At 39.4% G+C, this 24,469-nt stretch overlaps 1 protein-coding gene across 1 annotated transcript; it reads right to left on the bottom strand.

The window, feature by feature from the left end:
* Positions 1 to 6: 6 nt before the first annotated feature.
* SLC25A24 (solute carrier family 25 member 24) lies at positions 7 to 21,889 on the bottom strand. Its single transcript, XM_057364283.1, has 10 exons — positions 21,567 to 21,889; positions 10,835 to 10,961; positions 10,250 to 10,337; positions 9,720 to 9,831; positions 6,968 to 7,126; positions 6,490 to 6,642; positions 5,317 to 5,424; positions 3,426 to 3,593; positions 2,179 to 2,329; positions 7 to 1,505 (listed from the first exon to the last, which is right to left on the bottom strand). Exons 1-10 carry the CDS (start codon positions 21,750 to 21,752, stop codon positions 1,327 to 1,329), a joined length of 1,431 nt encoding a protein of 476 aa, XP_057220266.1. The 5' UTR covers positions 21,753 to 21,889; the 3' UTR covers positions 7 to 1,326.
* Positions 21,890 to 24,469: the final 2,580 nt, after the last annotated feature.

Here is a 24,469-nt window from a genome sequence, read left to right as displayed (position 1 = left end):
AAAAAAAAAAAAAAAAGGGAAGTCACTTGGGAAGGACTTGTACGTGGAAACACCTAACTTTCTGCATTGAGGAAGTGCTGCTTTTTTGTTTTGTGAGGAGGAGCTGCTTCTCAAGCACTAACAAGTTTTCATGCATGCTTTGCTTGCTACATTAACATCAATCTGATGGGCACTGAGGTCAGCACTGCCACTTGGTCACTTGGACAAAACACTTCAGTATTTTACTATCCCAATTTCACACCCACAGCCAGCGTGCACGAAGACTGATCTTGTAAGAAAAACCTGTAAAAAACCTTCACGTAATAATGCAATCCTCTACTGGCTAACAGCACACAGTGGACTATAGCCCTCTGAATAAGGGAGAGAATGGAGAGTTCAAAATGAGAAGCATTCCTCTTTTCAAGGCAGCTATGAAGAGCTCTGCTATTGGCTGGACTACAATTACTACCAGCTCAATACTGGACCCTCCACCCTGTTTTTAAAAAACAATTTGCACTTGTACAGAATGGATCTAAYACCTAAGCTTTTTCTGTTCCTGTGTATTATGATCCTGTAAAACATGCAGCTGTAATCAAGATTTTGCTATGGTTAATGGTGCTGGCATTTACAAGTGCAACGAAAAACAGGTTCAGTGGAGCAAGTTACCAGAATTGCTGATTGTATTACAAAAATACCATGTAAATCCATTTGAGGTATTCCAGTACCGCAGAACAGCAGTTTCTCAGGCTCTTTAAATAAACAAAAAATAAAAAAGGTCTGCCTGAAGATAAAGGTGATGGCTACATTTTAATGTGTTACTCCATCACTGTGTGTATCCAAAATCCTACTTCTCATAAACTTAACATTCAGTCTTCAAAAATAAGAAAAGTGCTCACTTCTAGGCATGCAAAATGTTGCCTGTGAATCGCTCGAGTATAGGCAGCGTGACAAAACAAAGTCACTTTCATATATTCAGCATCAAGGCAGCATAAACTTCTCCTTCCTTTGGTTTGATCCAAGACAAATACACATTTAGAAAGGACAAATTTTTAAAAAAACCCAATGAGTAAAATATGCAAGATTTCCTAAAAATAAAAATATACTGCTGATTTAAAGACAGTTTCTTGATTTTTTTTTTCAACTCAGTGACATTTTAAAGTGCAATATAGGTATCTGTTTAGAAATGGTGAACAAAAATTTAAGAAAGTTTCTTCCCATTTAAGGGCAAATATGGAAGTTGCAGCATCTCTCTATAAAGATCTGTCTCTAACTGTGAGAGCAGATTACTTGAGAAAACATTGTTCTGGTGTTTCCAACATTAGAAGCATCTCACCTTTTTCCTTCATTTCATGCTATTCCCAAATTCTGTTTCATTTTTTCATATACAACATAGCTGATGCTGACAGCAGGAAGCACTTTCATAAAATTAGGAGCTATGCCCCTATAAAGTCCTCGGAGTCCCTCTGTAGCAACAATTCTTTGAAAGAGACCAACCATGTTTAGCTGTGGAGCTCCTTCCACCGAGGCTAGAACAAAAAGATAATGTGTTATACAACAATTCTAGCAATATTTAAATTCTTGAGCAAGTATCAAACACCTGGATGGTGATCTTACTATCACCTCTAGGCCACTGAAAAGAGAACTTTTAATCCAGGACATTTGGGAGATATCCATGTGTGTAAATCCCACTGAAAAGTATTGTCCACCTATGTTCCTTTGGAAATCTAGGCTCCCATCCTTACGCTGTACAGAAACCCAAGCAAAAATCTCAGCTATGAAAACTGTCTTTATGAAGTGCCCTTCAGAGCAAACATTGCTGTCTACCCTCACAGGACAACCCAAGCCCTGTCATTTAATCTCTAAAATTTAGAAAACATTCTAAGGTTTAGAAAAGCGCTTTCATACAAGACTACAGACACAGAGCCCCTGACTTAGTCTGAAATGTGGGTCTCAGAATATACAAATATACAAATATACAGAATATACAGTGTTGAAATATTGCTTTTAAAACTGATTATGAAGAACAATATTGGGGGGTAAGAGGGAACAGGGACCAACAWTAGGAAGAATTTTCCAGGTAAGTCCTTGGTTTCCAAAATTGGTTTTTTTTTTTTTAATTCCTATGTGTCTGCTAGAGCTATCCCAAAGGATACAATTTTAATGCTCCCAAAGGAGCATTTTCAATACAAGAGAACTCACCTTGAGCCTGCATGCGTGTTCTGATAAGAGCAAGAGGGTAACTGGCTAACTGCCCACATGTGCTGGAAGCAGTGCCACATCCCAACAATACAAAAACACCTGGGTTAGCAGAGCTTGATGCACAGTGTTCTAGCCATGTACTCTTTAAGAGCTGCCAAGGTATAAAATTAAGCAGTAAGACAGAAGATCTGCATTCAAAAAGGTAAACAAATACTTCTTTATTCATTAACAAATCCTATGGGCTCAATCCTGAAAAGCACCAATCTCTCTAGGCCAGTCCTACATACTTAAAGTGCACAGGTGAACACCTGAGCATACAGGGAAGGACTTCAACCAGACTACAACAGTTAGTACATAGAACAGAAATTCTTAAAAGATCCAGCAGGAGGAACAGTGCCCATGTACCTGGCATACTTTGGGGAGAGGAGGAGGAAACAACTCAGCACCCCATGGGGTGCAACAAAAGCTCACACAGCTGTGCACATCATCCCATGCAGAAACAAAGATGCAAACTGCAAAAAACAAATTCCATGCAGCTTTGAAAATGTTTGTATAAGCAGTTCTGGTGATTACTAATGCAGTGTCAAAAAAAGATTTGTCTAGACTAGAAAATAAATTTGTGTGCACATCTGAGTTATTTAACACACTCAAAAGCAACACATATTATCTAAGGTAGATAAAAGATTTTCAGTATTGCTGGTAGGTGAAATAGGTGCCAGTTTCTCTTGAAAGCAAAGACAGCAGTGTTTCAAACTCCTCAGAAAAGCTGTGTCAGCCAGAAAGAATTCTGGTGACAKGTACAGACACACAAGGAATTCAGGTTAATACAATCCACTCATAAGTCAGACAACTGGGGAAAAAAAAAGTATAAATTACCATAAATGCAGGATAGGTACCACAACATGGATTTCTTTTTTAAGGCCCATATTTACTGTAGAATGAGTATGCTCCAGTCTAACAAGGTTAGGCCAGTGTGCAAGCCTSTTGTACTGCCAAGGTCTGTATAATCCCATCTTAGTACATTTTCTATGTGGTACTGTTGCATGGAAAGGCCCATCTGCCCAGGCACTCCTCAAGAGCAGCAAATACAAACACTGAGGTCCAGTAATGTTAGTGGAAAGTCTCATTTGTCTATTTTAAATTGAACCAGCTGTAATACTACATTACAGTACAATAGTTCTAAAGAATATTTACACTTTTTAAAAATTAACTAACGATGGCTACATGCATTAATGATCTAAACTCACCTCATAAACAGCAAGATCAATGCCAGCATAAGGAATTATACCCAGAATATTAGGAATATAGCCTTTGTAGAAGGCCCTTGGACCTTCTCTTTTTAAAATCTTCTTAGCACAGTCAAACATCCCCGAATATTGCCCTGTTTTACTCACAGCCAATCTGGTCTTTAAAACCTAAAAGGAAAAAAATAGCAGCCTTAATTAGATACCTGTTTATTCATCTATTTTATGTACACAGCATATCTCTGCTAATTCAATTCCCTAGAACTGCTTTGCACTTTGGTGCTCCAACTCTCCTTTGATTGCTGCTAAGGCGCTGCTAGCAGCATGCTTCTTCAGGGCTGTCCTTAGTGCAGAGCACCACATGTTACCTTATCCTAGCTTACAAATTCTTAGCCATTTAAAATTGCATTTTAGCTTTGTTTCTTGATTAAAACAGGCAGTCATTTAATCAAATTGAAGGYAACAGTATAGGCAATATTCAATACAAGTATTAGCTAAGGAACAAGTGAGAGCACTAAAATGCTGGCAGATGACACTTCTGGTCTAGAAACACTAAAGCATGTTATGAAAATAATCTTTCAAAAAGCATGACACTTAGAGAGGCAGTGAAGGAATAAATATAAGGATTCTGTCTCACTACTGAAACCCAGCACCTGATTAATAATGCAACCAAGTCTGTTCTGCATCTTAGGACAAAGAAATAAATAACAGCATSCAACAAAAACCAAAGGAAATTTCCTGAGCAACAACTTGGTCTACTTTAAATCCTCATAAAACTGCATCTTCCTCAGGAATTTCCTGGCTCTTGGCTTTTCTCTCTTACTTAGAAGCATCCTAAAAACACTTCTAGGACTGTACCATAAATTTGTGAGGAAGACCAGAAGATATTACTGTGGAATAGTTCACCTGCCTTCACTGATCAGTGTAATCCAGACAATCTACATCACATTTCAGTAACTTAACCCATCTCTGTACTCAGGTCAGCTGGGATTCTGCCTCTGGAACAGCAAGAATGCTCTTGAAAGAGATCATTATCACTTCAGCAATGAAAAGAATTCTATTGCTACTGAAATCCCTACCTATGAAAAKCGATTTAGGTTACACTTACCATTACTACCAAACTTGATGTTGGTATTGGTTKAGYCCCAGACCCAACATCTATTCCAACATGTATGTGCACATGTGATAAACTTTCTGGAGAATGAGCAGTATAGAAAGTACATCCTATTTCTGTGAAATGTTGTGTAGTAGTTACACTACAGCAGTTAATGTATTAACACTAGTTAAATTGCAATACCTACAGATATCTCTACAGGGGAAAGAGCAGCCAATCCACCAAGCAACAATCTAGATACTAATGCAGTACTCCATACAAAGCCATGCACACTCAGGGACAGTTTAAAACACATGACATATAATTTATGAGCTGCAGCTGTTAAATCCTTCCTTCACACTGTTCTCCCTCTCAGACACAACCTCCCATCATAACACAACAGAACTTCAGTTCTGTCCCGACAAGACTATTCCTTGTTTACATATAGTGAGAAAAGGATTTATGCCCACTTTAGAAAATGCTTGTATACCGAATTTTAAATATTCTTGGGTGATTTTTTTCCTGAACTAGGGTGATTTTTTTCCTGAACTAGGTTTTATTTAAATAGTGTTTTAAAAAATATACAGTGAAACACATGGAAGAATTACAAGGATCAGTTAGAACATAGTATATTCTAAAATGCTCAGCACTGAAATTCTCAAAGGAARTCCAAAGTAAAAATAAATTAGGATMTAASACTARAAAGGAATTGCAATATTTTCAGGAGCAAAATGGGGTTTACTTTGGAAAMAAACCAAACATTTGGCAGGCTCCAGTGGAAGCAGATTCCCTGTTACTTACCTCCATGGGATAAATAGAAGTTTGTGCTGTTGCTCCAGCCAAAGAACCGGACACAAATCTTTCAACCGTGCCTAACTTTCCATCCTCTCTAGTGAGTATCTTCTTATACTGTATAGTTWAAACACAAAATCAACACAAGCTTTTTAGGAGTGGCAAGAGTTACTACAAAAGGCAAGAGGACAGTACAAAATGTCTTTTCAAGCTGTTCTAAGTTTTTCATGCATTTACAGTTACATTTGCAGACCCAAAAAAATTCTCCAGAACATAATAAACATTCCWGCCAGCAAGAATTCTTTAGATTAAATACTTTAATCACCCACAATGCCATGAGGCATTCAACAAACAGCCAACTCAAAGGTACCTACATTAAGAACCCCGAAAACGAAACAAACTCCTTTGTAGATCCAATTGTCCAATTAAAGAATGAAAGATCAGCTAGCAATTTCACAGAGGCACTTACAGAGCTGTACATGCTGTGTCATTCCATGAGTAAAGAATAATGTGCCCAAGGTTCCTCTGTGGCACCAAAATCTGCTGCTCAGTCTTGCAACATCCCCAAGTTCATTTGATTTTTTGTTGCTTTAATTTCCTATTTGTACAGAGATGTGCAGTATGCTCATTTAGTCTTAGTTGAGGCACTAGCAAGCCCCACAGAGGAAAAATAAAGCTCATTTAAATACACCAGAATGGGAGTTCATTTTCCAAAGGAGGATTAGGCCTTAACATGATGCTTAAAGCTGATTCAGAGGTAAATATAACTCTGAAATCCAGGATGAGGGCATCATWCACAGCACTGTGATATTTGACTTTAAAGGAAACCGTGTGAGTTGAGCTGGYGTAATGTGTGATAGTTTTGCCTGCTGTCACTTTGCAACAACAATTTAGATACYAATGCAGTACTCCATACAAATCCATGCACACTCAGGGACAGTTTAAAATACATGACATATCATTTACTTGCACTGCTCATAATAAAACAGTAAAACCAGCAGAACAATAAGTATTCTATTACCATAATAGACTATTTTAAATTTGAAAGTCACTCAAATTACTACGGCAAAATCCCAAACCATGACAACAAGTCCTATATAATACAATAGTGTCAATAATGAAGAGTGAGAGTGATTTAGGACTTAATTTAGCATAATTTTCATTCCTGATTTGTCATCCTACCTGTTCATAAGCCCAGAACTTAATAGCTGTTTCAGGAGCTATTTTCACAACATTTACACCATTTCCTCTCCAAAGGGATCGGACACCACCTTCTTTCAACATTTGCTTGAAACCGCTGGCTATATTCATTTTGTTTGACTTTGAACCATGAACCTAAAAAAATCAAACCCAAAGTCACAGTAGAGAACACTGCTCTGATTAGACTATAAAACTTGTCAGTATTAAATTGATTAAATGTATCAAGTAGTGAAACCATATGCACTACTGAAAAATAAGATCTTATTTTAGCGGCACTAGTACTACAACATTATGGTTACTTTTTTTTCCAAATGTCTATAAAGGACACTAAAAATTGTCAAAACATAGCTGGACCTCTGGCATTTATATACTGAATTCGGCCACAAATTTTTCCTAACAGATCTCTTAAAACTGAAGTGATAAACTGGAAACCAAAAAAAATGTTGAAAATTGCACCTACCTGCATCATAACTTTAAGGCGATCTAAGGGTGCTGTACCTGTTCGAGAGACAGCACCAGCCACTCCTCCAGCCAACAGCTGCTTCCACCACTGCCCAGTCTTTTTCTCTTCCTCTGTGAACTCATCTGGAACAGTCAAACTATCTCCTATATCCAATACCTTTTAGAATCCAAAGCAAAGATATGCAAATAACTGTCTCATTCCAACACCTCAGTTTTATCCACAATTCTAATTCCAAAGCAATATACTACCTAAGAATGTGCAAATAAAGTGCTAGTTACAAATAAAAAACATCTCTAATCTACATTCTATAATTAACTTACTATGCATTGCTGTTCAATGAAAAGCAGCTTTAAGTGACTTCTACATAAATATAGAGCAATAACACCACAGACCCACCATTTCAAAGACTGCACCATCATCATTAAAAATTACAACAAATTTTCTCCTTAAGTATGGCCCAAGCAAAGACATTCTGTCATGATCAGCAGTCCTTTAAAGTCAGCACTAAAGCTCAAATGCTTAWATGTTGCAGCTAACCTTTCCCCAGACAGCCTTGTGGGATTAGTTTGGTAATCTCCTAAGGTTGCTAACAAGAGATTTCTCTCTCACGGTAATTCATTCACACATATGTGCCATGTCTCCTTCCCCCACCCTCCCCAACATTTTAAAGCAGGGTTTTTATAGCTGATACACCAGAATATTCTCTTTCCAGTAACTGCTGTGTATTATCCTACAAAATTAAAAGATTGACTAATGCTTTATAGATTTTTTCATCAGTTTTACTGAAAGGCACAATTAATTACACTTCTCAGCTATAGAAGTTTGAAATTTCACTAAGGGGGGCAAATTGTAATAAAAACCATTTGATTTGGTCAAAGAACAATATTGATACAGGCTTTAATGATTAAACTAAGACATAACACTATGAAATCTCACATGTTCCTTAAACACAGTTTTTGCTCTTAAGTGTAACATGATAYATGGAAAAAAAGTACACTGTAGATAATGCAAATTTGCTATTACACATAAATTAAAATTAAAAGAAGAACAAGAATGTATTAATAACTGTTAAGTACTGACGTGAAAGCGTGTTAACTGATAAACCTTCTAAATTAGCATTGAGTTTAAGTGTAGACACTATATCCCTAATTTATGCTGCATGCTCTATCTGTCAGTAGACAGAATACTGTCCTGGTCATTTGGAAAAAAAATTGCAGAATGCAGACTGTAAATATAGCCACTGGACAAAAAGGATAAGCACCAGCTATTCTGGATATTGAACACAGAACAGATTAATTGGAAAATTCATCTTTCTTGCATTTGGCATTTTGAAGTAAGGAATCATCAGTGGCTCAACTACATGGAAACASTAAAAGAACAATCAAAATTATCAAAATATAAATTCATTGTTCTTAGAGATATTATGCATTTCTTCCAGTGTTTAAAGCTTGTTTATAATGAGACCTAAATGCAACTAAGAAAAAAGAGATAAATTTGAAGGTGTTTATAACAGAAAGGCCATAAGCTACTGTAATAACTCTATGCCAATGTAGCTATCTGTTTGGAAAAGTCTGATAGCAATTAAAATTTAATAATAAAAACAGAATTGTAAGAGCTGCCAATGCCAGCCAGGCTGGGASGTCTCACATCTGCTCTTATCTGAAAAACCAGCTGTGTTGCTGTGTAGCTGGATTTTGCCTGCTGTGATAACTGGGTCATCAGCTGACTGCAACACTAAGATCACAGGAGACTCTCTCAGTTGTTTCTGGGGAGCAACTAATGACATTCCATAATAAGAAAWGAAAAATACAGATCTTATGTTTAATAACAGTAAGAAGCATTTTATTAAAGCTAAGGTTCTTTCCACTAAGTAACTGGGACCAGGATTATTTGATCTCATAGCAGTGTTTCAAGTGCTTTCTTCAGCAAACAGGGAGCTAACTCCCTTTTGGCAAGCATTCCTGAACTGAGGTTGTACAGTGTCAAATACTCAAGGCTCTCAGATCTCATAAACTGTTTTTTATTATGGAAATGCTGACTAATCCCTGGAGATATAAATGGTCTCACTATATTCAAAGAAATCTAACCTTACTTTTTTATGCCAAAAATCTACAGGAAGGATATTTAGCAAACAGGACTACTACTGGTTTACTTACTTTGTTATTGTTCTTAAAAAAATCAATCACTGAGGTGTCAACAACTCCATTCAATAAAAACTTCAAAAATTTCTCTGCACAGTGGGTAGCCTATTGCTGTATGTTGTGTATTCTTAAACTAAATTCTAGAGCACAGAAGAGCACGAAAAAGAAAATCACCAGTAAAGACACCAGTGATTTTTTGATAATTATAATGATACCATATAAATACAAATAGCARTTTCAAAATAACAATGTTAAAATGTCTACATAATTTGTTTCAACAAATAAAACGTACCGTAATGCACAAAGACAAATGTTTAATATTACAGTTACTATTTTTCTGTGGAATTTCTCTAGAAGAGGAAGAAGATTCTGTCCTAAAAATTACTGGTAATTATTTGCAAAGTTTAGATGAAGTTCTTCCTTCAGAAGAAACTCATATGACACAATCCTGCTTGTAAATGGGAGAGTTTGAAGTGAAAAGGAAAACCAAACTATACGGATATGCTTGAAATATAACATGTGTGAAGCTGTTACACTTAATATCACAAATTAACACAGCAGAGATGAACTTAAGAGCTGTACTAGGTTAAAAGAGAACTTGAACTTACAGTGGAATGTTTCCAATATCGAATTATTTCTTCWATGTCTGTAGCTGGATTAAACATAAAATGATCTCTCCACTCATTCCAGTCTACTGTCATTGTCCCATCAGCATCAATACTGAAAAGGAATTGAACAAAAGTATATCAGGAAACACAGTGATGGGGTTTCCTTCTGTATTTTTCTTTTTCTTYCCCCACTCCCCCACTTTTTTTAACTATGGGTGATCACATCGATAACAACTGACTCCAAATTCCACATAGTGACTTCAAGGCTGAATCTGCCACAGCCTTTCAATACTATGCTTCTCTTATCCAAGTGCATCTGTCATATTCCATTTGAAAACATAATATAGTGCTTCACTTTATCAACAACATTTACAGGGAAACAAAGTAACACTCTCCTCCCAGAACCAGATGCTCCAATAGTAACTACCAAYGCCTTTCAAAGTCATAATCCCATTTATCCCACTCTTCGAAATATAATAATTAACAATACAAGGAAGATTAAAATGTTTCCAAAAACAATAATTCCTGACCTTTGCAGGATCTTTTCTGCCTGTTTTTCTGAAATGTTTATACCCAATATCTTGAGGGACTGGACAATTTCAGATGCTTCAATTTTTCCTTGAAACATTAAAATAAAGAAGACACATATTTAAAACATGGATCTTAATCAGCTTAGTACCTTGGAGATCATYGTAACAGCCAAATAATTGCAAAGACAATTTAAAGATCAACTTGAACAGGATGTGCTTTGATTGTCTACCACAAGGACAAAGYAAAGGTAGGCACATTAAAATCATGCAACCAAATAGGATGGAAATACAGTTAGTTAAAACTAGTATAGCTAGAAATAGTTAGAAATTTCCTTATTGTTTTTCCATATGGGGAACAAAGAGCCCCAGTTCAGTGTAGTTGGAAGGAAACAGAATAAAGACTATAATAATTTATTTTTTYAATCTATAGCAAACTTTAATTATGATCTTGCTAAGGAAAAGAAGTAAGAGTTCCATATTCACAACTTTTTGTTTCCAGCTCAGACAAAGAATCTAAGTTAAACCACTTTTAATGCAGAGTTTCTTCCAACAATGTTGGAACAAATAACATAAATCAAGGCATACCATCATTGTTTTTATCCAGGCTCTTAAATGCCAGTTTCATCTTTTTCTCATGCTCTTTAAGATACTGCATAAATTCTTCAAAATCCAATTGTCCATCCTGGTTAGTATCTCCAGCTTTCAAAATTTTCTRTTGAGAGAAAAATGAATATTTGTCCAAATCAAAGCAGATCACAAAGCATAATTTTGTTTTCAGAATTTAACACACTCAATATTTGCATAGAGAGAGAAAGCACTCGGCAGTAAATATATTTTTCAGAAAGCATTATTTATTATTTATATAGCTTTCCTGTGCAGAAATTTCAAGGTTTCTTACCACCAATGGCAAGTTATACCTACAGGTATCAAATAATTTGTGGAGGAAGATGGGGGACAGGAGAAAAACCTGAGAGAGAACAAGCTTAAGCCTGTTAGTCTCCTGTACATAAAATTTGTCAGAAAAATTTAACAAGCAGAACCTTGGCTATCATCTAAATCAASTGATCCATTAATTATGAATTATAAAGATAAAAAATACAAACAGCAATTAACTATTTAAATGGTGAGCAAAAAATTACAAAGATCTTAGCGCACTGGCACATCCAGCCCCCAGGGTTTGAGAGAACAGGGCTTTCCCTTTTGAACTGAAGCCCTGACTACAATTTAAACAAAGTTGTAACAAATACAAACACACTTATCTTCCTTTCTTACATGTACTTCCTAGGAATTGTCCTGCACATAGAAACATCTACATGTACAATTAACTATGCATTGAGCACATGGTATGCAATGCCAGGACTGCAKGAAACAAGTCTGAAACACAGCCCAGGCAGACACTTCTCTACCAACACAGGACCAGAAAAYGTAACTATCTGTGTGTGAAAACTTGCTAGAAAAGAGAAATTACAGCAGTCCTGCAAGCATCAGCCTCTAATTGCTGAGGCTCGAGGCAAAAGCCAAGGAAGCTCTGCAGGGTTCAGGAGCTTGGGCTTTACACCACAGCAAGAGCAGCTCTGGACACGGAGAGTCAAGGCCACAGCTGCTGCCATCCACTCCTCACCCYGCCACAGCACTGCCCTCTCCTCTGGCAGGAGACACAAAAAACCAGGCACCCCAGAACCCCACTCTAGAACACAAGATTTAAGGAAACATTATGTCTTATCCCCTCCTTTGGGTATTGGGCCCTGTGGCTTTCCTCCATGTGTGAAATCCTAGTGGGGCAGCCCTCAGCATCAGCCAGACAGGATTCCAACCTAACAGCACCATCTCCTCTAAAACTATTCTCCTCTAGAAAATTTCAGAGCACAGGTTACATGTAAAGCATATGCCAAAAATTCTCCCAAGTATCTTCTATTCAGCAGACTGCCTTGCGCAACTGTAGTTTCTGAATAAAGTAACTCTCAACAAGATTTGCATGGCCTTTCTAATCTGCAAAATCTGGTTTTAATTTTGTTTACTCCTCTTTAATTAGAAGAGGTCCTCAAAAGACCAAAGTCCAACAAGTTCTAGGCAAAAGAAACTAAACACAGAGGAAGCAAAAAACTGGTGTATTTGTTGCAGGTGTCTGAAAAGACTGAAGACATCTGAATACAATTATACTGCCACCTTCATCTTCCCTGTCCCTCTACAAAAAGTAATGTACTTTCACATTTCATCTCAAAACACCAAAAATGTGTAAGATTATCAAGAATTTCACGATTAAATGGAGGAAAATGACGCAGTGCATCACAGTGAAATAAGCAAATTATTTMCCTCCCCTAATACAGCAAGTTGYGCACAATAAAAATCMACTCAAAGCCAAACAAAAAACTAACCRAAGCCAAACATTAGAAATTACTCYAKTCTGAAGAGTCCCCTCCCAGAGACACTGCAMTCTCAAGCCATCTTTTACTCCATGCATGGCACCTCATGCCTTAGGGTTGGAGTGTCCTGCTGGGCACCCACACTCTCCTGAGAAGAGGTGACTTATGTGGCACTTGTAATCACTTTGTATGAGTTCTTCTCAATTCAAATTCTTACTGTTCCCTACTCCTATCTGAACTACACAAACCAAAATGCAGAACAAGCTAAGTGGTTTTCCGTCTCAAAAGCTTGAACTAAATTATAATAACAAAACCTCCACTGCMGAGGATGATGTGAGCCAAAGATAACAGGAACTCCTATGAAGTTTAGAGGGCTGGCAATTTCTGTGTGTGAAGGGGTGCACCTTTCAGTTCATCTRCCAAAGACATGGATTTCATATTGCAACAATGAGAAAAGGGTAAGCACAAATATATTCTCCATTTCCTACTTTTGTTTTGACCGTTATTTTCCAGACTTCAGGCCAGTCTCAGGGCAGCAAAACAGAAATGATAGGCAACAGAAAGGTATGGCACCTAAAAGGTCACATAAACAAAAGCCTCTTGCTGTCTATGAAATGAACTAATTATGTGGGTGTTAAAGTTTCAGATTAAAATCAGTTTTAATTTTTAATTTTGCAGATTAAAAAATTTGCAAGTTTGTGGAACTAACAGGAGCACTTGTTAAGAAAGAAAGAAGCTTGTCTTCTACTTGGCAGGCAGAAACTTCCTCCATGGGCACAGCCAGTAGAAAGACACCTTCTTCATTCTGTGGGAAGCCTGGCACACAAAGTCCTAGGTACAAACTGCCCCTTCACAGCATCAAACAGTAATTCAAGATGGAAGGCACCTCTGGAGTCCATTGAACACAATCCCAGCTCCAAGCATGTGTAATTAGATCTAATTAGATCAGGCTATGTGGGACCCCATCCAGTTGAGTCTTGGACACCTTCAAGGAAGGAGATTCCACAGCCTCCATGAGCAAATCATTCCATCACTCAATCACTCCCCACTTCAGCTCAACACTGAATACAACTMTGCTATTCTGCATTTAATATACTACCAGATTTTGTATAATTATAGCCACTTGTCACTCTGCCAATGCCTGGTTCACCAACCTCTCTGATGGAGGAGAATTGGATGCATTTTAAAATAGGCCTACTTACAACAATTGAGCAGGAACCAAGTAAGGTGCCAACACTTGCTTACAAGTCCTGGGAAACAATGTTCAGCATACCTGCCACATAAAACCTACCCTTTCTTGTTACAGCCTTACTGTGGGATCACCTCACCTTTACAAAAGCCCAGACCCAAGAGAAAAATGTTTCTTTTTCAAGGCACACCATTTCTTTTCTCATKGTCTAAAACCTTTTACCCCCAAGCAATAAGGATAGCTCACTGGATAAAATGAAATGGTGACCACATAAAGAATTGTTAATTACTAACAGATATAGGAAGATGCCTCGGATGATGACATGAGCTAGCAGTGTGTGCTTGCAGCCCAGAGAGCCAAGGCAAGGCTCCAGGGAGGCCTTACTGCAGCCTTTCAATACTTAAAAGTAAGTAGATATTAAAGAGATGGGGACAAACTTTTTAGCAGGGCCTGCAGCAATAGGGCAGGAGCAACGGTTTTTAACAAAGTGAGTGTCAATTTAGAATACATACAGGGAAGAAGATTTTCACAATGCAGGTGGTAAAACACTGGCACAGGTTGCCCAGAGCCTGKCAAATGCTCCACCCCAGGAAATATTCGAGGTGAGACTGGGTGGGGTTCTGAGCAACATGATAAGAGTTGAAAATGACCCTGCTTATTGCAGCAGAATTGGACTACATGATTCTTTAATATACAACCAATCACTACCAATCCAAACAATGCTATTATTCTGGGATCTTTCTTTTTAATGCTACAGGACTTCACACAGACTAAAATGYTCCTGTGCTGACCTATTCAGTTATAACACTGCTACCTTTGTCTTTTCTCCCCTTTTTTTTTCCTCCTAATTCTAGTACTTTTGTTTTTTTCTGTTGCATATTTTGTTGATACAGCTACTTTCAAAGTCCTGCAGGACTGGGCAACACCAATGCGAAGGGCCACAAGCAGACTGAAACACTGAAGGTATTTTTAAAAAAAATCTCCATTATATAAATCATGTTGCAGTGTTGAATTCCTACTCCTCCAGAAGACCTCTGTATTTGGTGTGGAAATGTAAGTCAGCAGGACTGTTAAAAAAAAAAAAAAAAGAATTACAGGCAGGCTTTATATACACATCAAAAACTCCTCACCCTCCTCTGTAAGTGTCCTGTTGAATTATTAGATTGCTCTATGCCAAAGCCATGAATGTTAACACATTCATGGCTACAATGAAAAGACAAGGAATGCAACACAACAGAAATCTTGACTTTTTAATGTAGATTTTCTTTTAAATTTACAGTTTAATTTTTACATTATTTAGTATCACTATTTCTGTATTGTGCATGAACCTTTACATTCTGTTTACAAAGCTGAACTGCGTGTGAAAGGTGGGGCTGCTGAGTACAAAGGATTATCAATATATTCATCAGCTTGTTATTTCAGCTAATTAATATAATGTAAAGAATGTTTAAAAGGAAGTGATKCATCATGAAGTAACTGGCTTCCTATCATGCTATCTTACAAAGACACAAGCACAAACAGCACTTCAAGAGACATAACTGGTGCAAGTAGCAATTATATGCTCTGCAATATGCAACTAGAGTTCTGAAGGGCACAGATRTGAATATTGCGTACAAACAACTCCAGTACCACAGTAAGAGCACCACCATATCTTCAGACATGCACAAATTTCACAGTTGCTTTTAAAATCAGAAGTACTATATATAAAACCAATAATCCTGACATTCCCTTTTTTCCCCTTTTTCAATTCTTCCCCTCAAAAATATTTTTTTAGTCATTCACATTGTTATGCAGTCTACAAGTTAAGTTATTCGACTGTAATATCATTGGAAGCCAAATTCAGTCACAGCTGAAGTACACACAACACTTCTCTCTCTACTGGACACAGAGCCRACAACAGTCCTTTTCCTATTCCTGCTAAGACTATACAAATTTATGCAGACTGTGATGACCCAAAAAACACAAGCAAAGATTATTGAAGTCAGCCTTGTCAAACTACATCAGGTGGCAGATACAGCCAGCATAAAGGGAAAGGGCCTGAGGATGTGTTCACACAGAGTTACAGCCCAGTGAGTTCTCATAACGCACAAACTAGACTGACACTTGACCTCCAGAAATCCAACACAACACTGAGTAAAAAAGGAATCTGCACTGCTTCCAAAGACCTCCTAACTTGTCCAAATTCAGCATTCATCATTACTCACTTGCGTCCCAAAGGATGCTACCAACATGTAAACAGTATCCAAGCAGGCCCTTYAAACCTGCCACAGACACACATGAAGAGCCCCCCACTCCAGCACAGCAGCCTTACACCCTTGACAGCAGGAGATGTTGTTATCAGCTGCAGAGCTTCCCCTTCCTGTTCCCCGTCCTAACAGGACAGCACTAGCAGAGGTCTTCTCACTGGTCCATTTCAGCTAACCAAATCTCTAGAAAACGAGACAARAAAGGACAAGATGCAAGTATGAGCACACTCTCCCAAAATGCCTCGCAAAGGCTGCTCCTTCAGGACCTGGATAAACTCTCTCAACTCATAGCTATGAATTAAATTTCAAGAATCTGAAACAGCATACATGGAWGATGCAAACTATCCCTTGAACTTTCATTCAGCATTCCTTGCAAGTTACACTGGTATTTTTGACTTTGAGCATACTTGGTTGACTGACTTTTCCCATTAAACAGGACCACTCTGCTACAGAGGAATCCGGGCTGTAGTCTCTCAAAAGGTTTAACAGTTTTCCTTGTTTGTTCACCTGCGACACACTGCTATCTCAAGACAGGGATTTAGCAAAGCATTTCAACACAGCAGTTAGGACACGTCTCAGAGGTGAGGCTTCCAATATTTGGGAATTCTTGGCATTCTTGCACTTTGAAGCAACAGGAGGAAGAATTAATCATTCACTGTACCCTGTTCAGGAAAAAAAAACCTATCAAGTTAGTATTAAGAAATAATTCATGTTATCTCCTTGGATGTTTAAAGTGTTATGAAAACAAACATAAGATTCATCTTTCTCTTTCATATGGGGAGACTTGGAGGCTATAGCACACCTCAGTTAAAAGCTTCTGAAGCTGTACACATAGAAATTAAATTATTTACATGTTTGCTTACAATGAAAGCAAAGTAAATGGAATACATTCAATTTCAAATTTTCAAGTTGAATACATCACTGAAGATATTTGCAGTATTTCACAATTAATTTCCCCATGAGTCATAATCACCACATCTATTATGATCTGAAAAGGGAAGTTTAAAGGAACTAAATGGTTCCAGTTTTCTACAACCACATGACACGACATCTGTTTTGATAAAAAGTTGAAGATGCCAGACTACTCTAAATCTGTAATAACAGATTTTGGGCAAACTCTTAAGGTAAGAGAAAGCTTCAATTCATAAAAAGAATGACACAGAGACAGGGTAGTCCCGAAGCTTTTAAGACTGTGATTCTGCATATCAGGTATGATAAATTCTAAGAGTAGATATAGTGTGATATAAAATGTTATGTATCTTCCTCAAAGTTGTCAAAGTAATTAGTGTTTCCTCTGTTCCTAGCTAAGCTATAATATGATGAAGGAGGCTTCAGTTAACTTGGCTCTACTATGGTTCTAATTTTGCTAAACAGAGTAAGTTACCAAAATTAAAATAAGTGCAAAAATCTTWCTAAAGCAGTGGAGAAATATTTTAGCTCAGTCACTAAACAACAGTGTGCTTTCTGGACTAAGAACTGCTATAGAAAGTTCAAGCTCTGAAGCACCATCTAGATGCAGTTTTTAGAAGCCAGAAAAAAGTACAAAGAAGGAAAGCCAGAAGCCAGAAAAAAGTACAAAGAAGGAAACAATACACACCTGGCCCCATTCTCAGTCACCCTCACACTGAGATACTGCAGTGGAACACAGCACAGAGGCCTGTGTCACTTGACAGAATTCTGAATTTTCTGTAGTTTAAATGCAGAAAACTATTTCCAGTGTTCAGAGTATTTTTTACTTGATTGGACTCAAATTGGCAGAAACTGTCAATTACTCTAAACAGACCATAGTTGAGAATTGTCTCATTAGGCCCTGTCTCCACCACACAGAGGTGTCTCTTCACACTSTTTCTTTATTCAGAAGAGCTTTAACGTAGCCAAAGACTTATGTCAAAACGTTACAGAGTTAGTCCAAATCARATCATTAGACTGGTTCCAGAATGTAGTTACTCATTTCAGCAACGAATCTTCCCACTCCTAGCTCCAGAACTCAATGTATAAATAGTATCTGAATTTGAATACTTGGCTGTTCCTATCCCAAACTGAAGCTTGAAATATGGGGTWCACCTCCTACGGATTTACTGTAAGGACTGACTGCAGCAGGAGGAAAGGATGAACAAAAATAGTACTTCATCCAACCACTCACACCATTTATGGTGCTCCCGCCTACCAGACTCACAGCATTCTGAAGACACAGCATGAGATCACTTGTGATCTGATCCCAGCATCTAGTTTGTATCTCTGCTAATCAAAGTCACTGGACAATAGCTGTTCATATTGCTTGTAGAGCACCATCTGATAGTCAGAACACTGAATTCACTCTTCATAGGTGTTGATCTATGTCAGGACTCTTTTGCAAAGCTCTGCAAAGTTACCCATTCCTGACAGGTAATATACTGCGATACAGAACAGGAGTCACCCTGGAAGCCTCTAAGCAGCACACATTTCAGATTTTCCAGTCATTTACTTTTGTCTGTCAGATACTGACAGAAGGCAGGTCAAGTAGAACACAGTCAGGAGATTCTGTCATATTGTGCTATGATATCTTGCTATGGGGAATAAATTATTCTTCCTCAGAGGGACATGCAACCTGCCTCCAAAGCTTACAGGTTCACAGCTGATGAGTAGTACATACCTGTAGTCTATCACTCAGATGGACAGTAGTTATGTCTCTTTTAAAAACATGCGTATTCCTTCTAGAGAGGAACTGCACTTAAAGACAAAAGAGCAAATAGCACTAGTAGCACAGACACTGAATTATACTGTGAATATGCTACAACTTTGGATCAACCAACTGACTTTGCAGTGAAACCCAGGAACGTTCACAAAATCCCTTTCCCAGGGGTTAGCCAGGAAGCAGCTGCASACCTCAGCAGAACAATGGCAAACGCTCCCAGGTACATGGATTTCATCCCATGTGTTGGAAGCCAGCCTTGCATGAGATTTTTGGAAACTTAACAAAGACCAGCACCAGCATAACAGGGCATCACATAACAGGCATCAACATAACATAACAACACCAGGGCTTTCAGTGAATTATGTGGGAAGACCACCTTTGTTAAACACCAGCAAATTAGCTGGTCACATGTTTCCCCACTGTTCAATTTAAGTAAAAAACGCAAATTGTTACAGTCAGTTGTACAGACTGACCCATCCATGAGGCACCAAAGCCTGCTCTGCTCTAAGATACCCCAAGCTCTGCCCATGCCATCCATGGTGCCATTATGCTAGCAGGGCTGAGCAGTTCAGTAGGTTATACTTTACTGATTGTATAACATTTTCATGTCTCAATTCCTTACTCATTAGTTATTAGTAATTATAAGACTACTTCTGCCTGTCCAAATACAAATATGATATTTCAATATCTGACTTCATTAATAAAATAACTTTTTACTGAACAGTAAAAAAAAAAAAATTCAACATCACTTTAGAGCTTGAAGTGGGCGAAGGCAGTTTTGAGCTGCAAGMAAGTACAGGAGGCAGATTAGCTACATAAAGGCAGGAAAGAAGCAGAAGGCAAGTTCTTAGTGAGGCTGTTGTATTACAAGCAGTCTAGTTATTAACAGTTATACAGACCYAGTTTAGTTTCTCGTTCAAACCATGCCCACCACAGTTTAAAACAGTGAGCATACAGAAGTTTTACTGCACTCCAACAATTCTACCACCCCTCCCAAATGAGAAGATGACTCATGCCTTATTTTGTTTACGCTGTATTTCTTTAACAACTAAGACTGCAGTTCCTGCTCTCTATTATATCCAGGTAAGTCTAGCTAATGTCTATTTCATGGGTTTCCCTTTCAGTTTATCCTAAAGCAACTGAGAATAATCTGACAGCTACTTAGACATGCACTATTAATGAAGAACACTGATTATGAGAAAGAACGTGGAACTTCAATTATAAGTTGCTCAAATTTTGAGTAGCACACTAGCGTTTTCAGTGAATTATGTGGGAAGACCACCTTTGTTACGCACCAGCAAATGAGTTGGTCACCTGTTTCCACGTCGTTCAATATAAGTAAAAATCCCAAATTATTACACTCAAACTGGTACAACAGGTTTGCAACAATGTGTGTGTAATTTGTGACTTAAGTTGATAACTAGAATGCTCTGAACACTGACAACTCTTGTGGATAATCAAAAAGGCCAAACTGTCCCTCCTTTATATACAAAAATCTAAGAACACAAAACGTGCCTACGGTAAAGATGATTTTGACCAGCAGCAATAGTGAAGTGAATGTGTGCTTTCATTTACAATCTTGCATAAACACCATTCAACTCAAGAGGCCTGTTGGATACTTTTCCCTTAAGTATAGGAGACATAGAATTAAATATAACAGAAAGAGGCAAAACCAAATAATGAGACCACAGAGAAAAACTGGCAGAGTGTCACACAACCAGCATAAGGTCACTGAATTATTGAACCCAATACATCTTTTCACACTGGAGTTGAAATTTAAGTTCCTTTTCCTGCACCTCTTTCAGAAAGTATGCAACAGCTAGCACAGGCACGGCAGTGGAACGCCATAAAACCCTTCCTTATACTGAAATAAGAATTGTTACAGTAGTAGCTCCTCCACGGATCTCACCTGTGCCCGCTCAGCCTAAACGAACCCATGTATGCCTTGCCAGTGCAGATTTACCCCACAAACACTTGTGCCTACATTTGCACATTAAATGATTTTATATGCTGATCCCCGGGGATTACTGAAAATAATTAGGGAAGGTAAGTTTCTCTTCCAGGTAACAGGTCACATCTGCTAGTGCAAGCCAGCATCACACTGGAATGCTTGATGACTTAAGTTTTACTGACTTCTGAGGTCACAACATTGATACAAGAGAAAATAGGAATGTAATAGTGCAATTGATCACGGCAGAAGCCACCCCACAGAGTGCACTGTTTCGTGGTTGTATAGCCCCTGTTATATGAATGCATTTTCTGATAAAGGGCCTCGGTATATGACAACAGTCCATGCWAAGAAGAATAATTTCCGTGTCTATGTGTTCAGGTTAAATAACTAGTTCTGAAATTGCAACCTACGGCTATGCAGATTTACACTACCTGCCGCCCAAAGCAAACCTTAATTTACTCGGATTTAGATTATGCATGGGTGGAGTGGTGGACAAAAGCTGTAAATTACCATACTTTATCATGCTGGAAGAGGAATGTGCTATCAAGTATCACGCAACAATAAGTCAAAGGATGTCAAAAGTCCACACATGATGAGTAAACCCATTCGGCAGAGGGAGCGCCGACAGGCGTACGCGCTCGGGACCCTTCGCCTACAAGCCGGGGCGTGCCTGTACAACGCGGCCCCTGGCGCTGGAACAGCGTCCCGGGGAAGGAACACGGCAGGCCGGAGGCCGCCTCCATCCAAGAGCGGCCCCCCGGCCGGGCCGGGCCGCGCCCCGTCCCTCGGGCTGAGCGGCGGGCGGGCCCGCCTCGCCCTSCTCTCCTCTCCTCTCCTCTCGGCCGCGGGGCGCCGGCGGACACCGCTCGGCAGCGGCTGCGGGCCCGCGCTTACCTCCTCCGCCTCTTTCCCCAGCGGGATGCCCATGGCCCGRAGGCCCGTCTGGAGCTCGGCGATGTCCACCCTCCCGTCTTCGTTGAGGTCCAATTTCCTGAAGAGGCTGGCGTAACGGGAGTCGCCATCCCTGTTCCCGTCGCAGGCGGCCGCCGGCAGYACGAAGCCTCGCAGGAGCTGGAACATGTCGGGGCCGTGCAGCGCGGACAGACCGACAGCGTCCCTCGACTCCCGCCAGCTGGGCGCGGACGAGACACCGCCCGCGATGCTGCCACCGCTCACAGCTGCCAGGGGAGGGGAGAGGAGGAGACGGGAGGGAAAGAGGGCCGGGCCGGGCCCGCCCGGCGGCGAGGGGCGGAGTGAGGGGAAGCGGGAGGGCGGGCAGTGCCGGGGCTGGCCCCGCTCCTCCCTCCACCCCGCSGCTGGGCGGGAAATGTGCGCTGAGGGAACAGGGCCGCCCGCAGCCCCGCGGGCTCGGCACTGCGCTCCCGCCCGCACTTACACGGTTATGTCAGCTCCAGGTTTCACTACAGGCAGAGAATACCAAAAACACTGCAAGTTTGGACACTTGGGCTCATTCTAGTCCCCCGCCATTCTAGTCAAGCGGTGCAAGCATCAGTTAAAGATGTATTAAGACTATCCCAACCTAAGGGCAATCTCAAAGAGCTTGGCTACTTGGCCTAACAGAATAAACATTAGAGGAGGAAACGTCTAGACTTTTTGCTTCATAATGGATTCATAAATAAATYAGTGTTGTTAATGGAAAAGTACACAGGTGGTCTAAGAGTAAATGGATAGAAATGTCACCAAACATTCTCTCCATAAGAGAGCTGCAGCGAAAAGGAATTTCAGCTGCCACTGAAATGCATCTTGCTTTCCTGGAACCACGAAAAGTCCATTTCAGCCTTAGAGTGAAAATTTTGTAGCTTTGCTCACAGAGTAACTAATAAAGCTAATGTGCTATATTGTCTGACCAAGGGCCAGCATTCGAAAAGGGGGGGCTGCATGCTACTAGGATTTGCATATGYAAAAACTGCTGGATTGGGTTATAGGTTCACTGTGTTGCAGAGTAACTGGTGTGGGAAGGGACCTCCTCCTCAAAGGAGGCCCAGACACAAATTTGCACCAGTTTACTCAGGTCTTTGTTTCAACCTTGAAGATGTCCAAGGAAAGAGGGTCTTCAAGGAAACTGGGCAATCTCTCCAGGCAGCCTGGCCTAGARSCTGACTGTCCCCACAGGATGGATGRTCTTCCCTTCTAAACACTGAGATGTTCTCATTTCACTTTGTGCCTGCTGTCTTTTACCATCCCACCATACACCACCACAAGAAGCCTTACCCTATTTCTCTTGCAAACTGTAGGTACCAGCAAGGTGGAGGTCTCCTTTTAAGACCCTCCCAAAAGCTTTATTTTCTTCTGTTTCCCATTTCCTCAGCCTCTCTTCAGAGAGCAAGTGCTCCATCACCCAGACATGGTGCTATCTGCTGGCCTCTCCAGTTTATCCATGATTTTCAGGTATTGGGGAGCCCAGAACTGGACTAGTGTATAAATACCGTCTAGTTTGTGCACAGTAGCATGGGATAATCTCCATCTCCTGACAATACAGACCAGGTTGCTGMTGGCCCATGCTCAGATTGCTCTCTGCCAAAACCCCCATGTCCTCTCAGTACAGCTGCTCCCTGTGGYTGTAAGGGAGTGTTCCTTCCATATGCAATACTTCATGTTTGTCCTTGTTGAATTTCACGAAGTCCCTGTCACCCATTCCTTCAGCCTCTCYGAATAGCAAGGACACCAGCTGGTCCTCCACAGTTTGTGGGAAATACTGGAATAGGAAGAGCCTGAACACACATTACCCCATCTGGAATAAGGAAAGTGAATATTGCTGAAGGTCACTGCATCCCAGCAATATAATCCYRCTAAGTAGTACAGCCTCTGATTCCATTTTTCTCCTCATACCATCATCCTTACATCTTATCTAAWGAAGTAACATTCTCTTTTATCTCTAATCAAAATATGCAAGTAGTATCTGTACTAATTTCTGAATATAATACATAGATAGATTACATACATGGGAATAAAAAACAGTACTACCCTAAGATCTCACTGCCTAGTAATAGGTTCCTAATAGTACCCAGCAGTCACTGAGTTCTTGATGAGTTACAATTTTCTTATGAGTATCATATGAAATGCTGTATTTGTATATTAAGACCATACATTAATTAGAACCACTCAAAAATGAACACCAACACTCTGTCATTAACACATGTGACTGGCTAATAAGGAGGTGAGAGCATCAYGTATTTCACACATGTTGATAGATAAACTATCAGACACAGACTTGAGAAAGCCATTCCTCTTAGGAAGATACAGACACTACTCAGGTTCAGTTAACCTTCTGGAAGCACGTCTGACACAATGACCACAAACAGATCCAGACATCTTCCTCATTTACATCAACAAGAAAAGGARTCTTATTTGGAGGCTAGCTCTACCACAACTATAATTTCTTCTACAAATGACCTTGTTTGGCAGGTTTTGGGGCTGTATCATTTATAAAGTCCCTGTTTGTTAAAAATGAGTGTTGAATAGACCATGACTTTGCACTCTGATTTTTACCTTGCTTGAAGGAACTGCAAAGGATATCTGAGTCAAGAAAYWYKKKWRCYYWWGMYSWRTAMKTYTMAWTKTWWRKGTKKGGWTKKKTKTTTTKTKTTKKGTTTTKKGTTKTTKKTKKTTTTTTTTGTTTAAAATCCATTTGTATTGGTTTCAGTATCACAAGCTTTTTGATATCAACACTGAATAGATTTTGCTCTCAGAAGAGCAAAAGCATATCAGAAAAATGTATTATTTACTTGCTAGAAAAGAACTTTTAATTAGTGTTATATCAATACATATACAATAAA

Source organism: Malurus melanocephalus, unplaced genomic scaffold, assembly GCF_030028575.1.
Source record: "Malurus melanocephalus ecotype Western Australia unplaced genomic scaffold, MMel_1.1 scaffold_37, whole genome shotgun sequence".
NCBI classification, from domain to species: domain Eukaryota; kingdom Metazoa; phylum Chordata; class Aves; order Passeriformes; family Maluridae; genus Malurus; species Malurus melanocephalus.
This window is presented reverse-complemented; position numbering and strand designations above follow the sequence as displayed.